The sequence below is a fragment of the Rosa chinensis genome, chromosome 2 (genome assembly GCF_002994745.2).
Source record: "Rosa chinensis cultivar Old Blush chromosome 2, RchiOBHm-V2, whole genome shotgun sequence".
Taxonomy (NCBI): Eukaryota; Viridiplantae; Streptophyta; class Magnoliopsida; order Rosales; family Rosaceae; genus Rosa; species Rosa chinensis.
Genome location: NC_037089.1, coordinates 79,302,533 through 79,306,245, shown reverse-complemented (window position 1 = coordinate 79,306,245; position 3,713 = coordinate 79,302,533). Strand labels below are relative to the sequence as shown.

Here is a 3,713-nt window from a genome sequence, read left to right as displayed (position 1 = left end):
AATTTTCAAGAGTGTTGTGATTATGCCAAGGTATTGCACCAAAAGCTCATCATGGGATGTTATAGCATTAGATGCCTCAAGAAATGGCCTACTTGGGAGTGTAATGACTCTACACTATTGGCTCAACTTTGTTCTCCCATGTGCATGTCTTGTTACAGAAGGTGATAGAAAGTGCAGATAGAATGTTGATCGAAGATCCCAAAAGCTTCAAAAATCTCCATATATAGTGATCTCTCATCTAAAGTAGCAGTATCTTTTGTACATGGAATACTTCCTATGCAACTAGCAAAAATATTGTAGACTCTGCATTTTCATATTTAGATCAAGGCATATACTCTGGATATGCTATATCGATCGATACAACTACAATTGAAGTTCCCTTTAAAGGCTAGTTCAGTCTGCAACTAAAGTGTCTACAATGTCATTTGTTCCCTTCTTCACAATCATTCCATGCAGTTGAGAAGTTTAGGTTATCTGCAAATTGGTCGAAGTTGGAAACATACAAGAATTTTTTGGATACCATGTTTTTATTATATGAGAAAGATCCCATTACGAGATCATCATTGAGGTATATGGCCAATGGAGATTTTTGTTGGTAGTAAAATTCCTCCAATCTTGTTTTTGAGTGCAGAGAAGAGCAGTAACTACCAAAATCTTTAAGCGAAAGTTCCTCTGCCTTTATAAAATGAGCATAAGGTATCAGGGATAAAATAAATAAATAATAAAAAAAAAGAAAAAAAAAAAAGCAGAAAAGTTCCTCTGCCTTTAACAATATATGAAGCTCTCTCAAAATCTTTATGAGTACTGTTGCTGTTGCATTTTCTCTATTATCCCCACAACATGCTAGAATCTTGGTCCAGATTTCTGTCCTGAAAGGTACATGGTATAGTACTGAATAGTGAATCCTTCATTCTTTACGGTTACGGGATTTCTGAGCTAGTATTTAGACATACCATATCCGACATTGGTCTTTGCTGAAAACACAGCTGGCAGATCGATCTAACAAGCAAAGTTGTGATTGCGGCAAAAGGTTGAACTTTGAACTAATAGAAGTTTACATTTACAACATAGTAATGGCATGAAGATGCCACAATATACAAAATTACCATCCATACATCTCATTTAAAATGGAAAAGATACCAGTATCAGTAGCAGGTCTTTAATAATATCTAAAAACCAGTGCAATTTTAGTTATCTGAAGGAGGTCTCCTTCTGCTGCTTGTCACACGTTTTAGTACGAAGGGACAATGCCGTATCCAGTTTCTCCCATAAGAGATGTGGAGAACATCTGATCCACTTCAACTTCGATGTCTGTTCGCTTTGCAAACCGGCCCTTGATCCGGGGTCTGGTCTCTGCATAGGCCTTCCTTGAGGCATACCGGATTGTTTTCTCAAACTTCCTCGTCTTCTTTTTCTCTCTGTATCTGAGGACCCTGGCCTCCCTGTCCATTGGGCTTAGTTGGGTTGGCATCTGAATTGTAGGTCCATTGAAAAGGTCTATTGTTCCTTTCGGTGTTCTTGGGTGAGAGATTGACATATCGCTCATTGTTGAGTCTGGTACCACACCAACATCCATGGATGAAACAGAAACCTATCAAATGATCAAAGAGAAGCACCATCAGGAAAAATTGCTAGCTGATCAAACAAGCTGTCAAGATGAACCAGATACAAAACTTGTCATTTCCATCATTTTAAAACGATGGCAGAATTTCACGTATACTCCCCCCTGGGGTTCAAGTAGAACCCCATTAAAATGGAAATGAATTGAAGAGTTAAAACTCACTTATCATTTAACATGTTCCTAAAACATTCTGTGACTTATTAAACTATCTATACAGAAGAAAAGTAACACTTCAGTAACATGACCTAGGAAAAGAAACACTGACACCTTGGTTAATACCATTATTTGACTTGGATCAAAAGGTGAAAGCAAAAAGAGAAAGGCAAAAATTCTTTGCCTCTCTAAAGAACAAAAGCAAAGATATGGAGACAAAAAAAGAGCTTAGAAAGTGCAGATAAAAGTAGAAGGCTTTCCCTTTTAGCTTTACAATTAAAAGAAAGCTTATCTCTTCACCCTAGTAAGACATCATCTTCAAACCTAGATTGACCTAATTAAGTAATTAGTATCCCAAATTAATCAAGCTCTACTCACTAGGAATTGCAATAGCTAATCAACCAAAAGCTAGTAATAAACAAGTAAATATAGAAGCATTATGGAGTGGAAATTAGAAGCTTACAGTGTGAGAAATTGAACCATCATAACCATAAGCAGCTTTTGAGGACTCATATTCCATCCCCAACTGATGAAAATTATGCTTCTGCTGCATCTGCATCTGGTTTACTTTACCTTCTCCATACTGAACTGGTACAACACTATCACCTCCATAACTGATCTTGTGCGGCACACCATACTGGTTATGCTGGTCAGTACTAGCAGTAGTCGTACTGAGCTGGTTCTGATCAGATGAGTTGTACTCCACAAAATCCAAGTACTCATCAACCTCCACTCCGAAGAAGAATCCGTTGTTGTTATTATTTGGATTGTTGTTACTGGTATGGTTGCCGTTGCTGTTCTTCACCGGATTCAGCAGCAGCCAGGACGCAGCCTCATCTTCATCTTCTTCGTCCATGGCCTCATCTCCTTCCTGGCTCAGGAACCCGTCCTCGGTGGTATCCGCCGGAGCAGCCCCAACCATTATCTGACGGCCGGGGTCCGTGGCCGTTGGTCCGTGGAGGAAGCCGGAGATGGGGAGTATGGGGACGCGCTGGTGGCGACGGGCCAAAGGGTTGGCGGAGTGGATGTCTGCGTCACAGGCCGTGCAGAGCGAGGCTGCGTCGGCCTTACAGAGAAAGGCGGCCGGCGCACGCTCGCAGGCCTCGCAGACCCACACGCGCTCGTGGCGGGAAGCCACGCGGTTGGCCGCGTGGATTGTGGCGTCGCAGTCGGAACATAAGTAGGCCGAGTCTGCACGGCAATAGACCGTGCAGGGAGCGGAGCGGCAGGTGTCGCAAACACGTGCCCAGCTGTTCGCGGCCGCGGCGCCATTGCTCTCTTCCTTCAACAACATGTTGTTGTTGTTGTTTTCTCACTGAGCTCTAGTAGAGAGAGGGTTTTGAAAGTTTGGAGGTAATAATTGAGTTATGGAGTGTGGAGGGAAGGAGGGGGCTCGGGGGGTCTAACTGTAGGCGGAGCGGCAAAGTGGGAGAGGAATCCAGAAGGCGACACGTGGACGAGATTTAGTGGGTGGGAAAAGTTGTTGCGTTATCTTGTGGTTGGCTGAGCTCGGGGGAAGAGTGCGGGGTGTGGGCCCCGCGGGGTCTAGTCAGGGGGGGTGTGGGTGGGGCCCTTACGCGCTGCTTGGCCTTTGGCCTTTTGGACCGAAAACGGGGTCCACGAGTCTGAGCTGCTAAGATTCGGCTAGTACACGTGGTCAATTCAGAAGACGTGGTGGAGATGGCTTTCTGGGTTTTTTTTTTTACACAGCTGGATCAATACGGATGAGAATGGATAGTAACGACAAACTGTAGGGTTTGTTTTTTTTCGGCTGTTTGGATAATAGGAAAAAAGAGAAGTTTCTCAGAGCGCTATTGACTGCGTGCAGTTTAGTTCTTTGATCCCCAGTGCGAGATGAAGAAGTCGACACTCGAGTTCATAAGAGCAAGTTCACCCGTAGTTAAGAAAATGCAAAGTCGAGAAGTCAATAATTCGACTA

At 43.2% G+C, this 3,713-nt stretch overlaps 1 protein-coding gene across 1 annotated transcript; it reads right to left on the bottom strand.

Moving 5' to 3' along the window:
* Positions 1 to 994: 994 nt before the first annotated feature.
* Positions 995 to 3,160, bottom strand: LOC112189044 (zinc finger protein CONSTANS-LIKE 2). The gene is made up of 2 exons (XM_024328306.2): positions 2,238 to 3,160; positions 995 to 1,591 (listed from the first exon to the last, which is right to left on the bottom strand). The coding sequence occupies exons 1-2, from the start codon at positions 3,066 to 3,068 to the stop codon at positions 1,232 to 1,234; spliced, it is 1,191 nt and encodes a 396-aa protein (XP_024184074.1). The 5' UTR covers positions 3,069 to 3,160; the 3' UTR covers positions 995 to 1,231.
* Between the last annotated feature and the right edge of the window lie 553 nt (positions 3,161 to 3,713).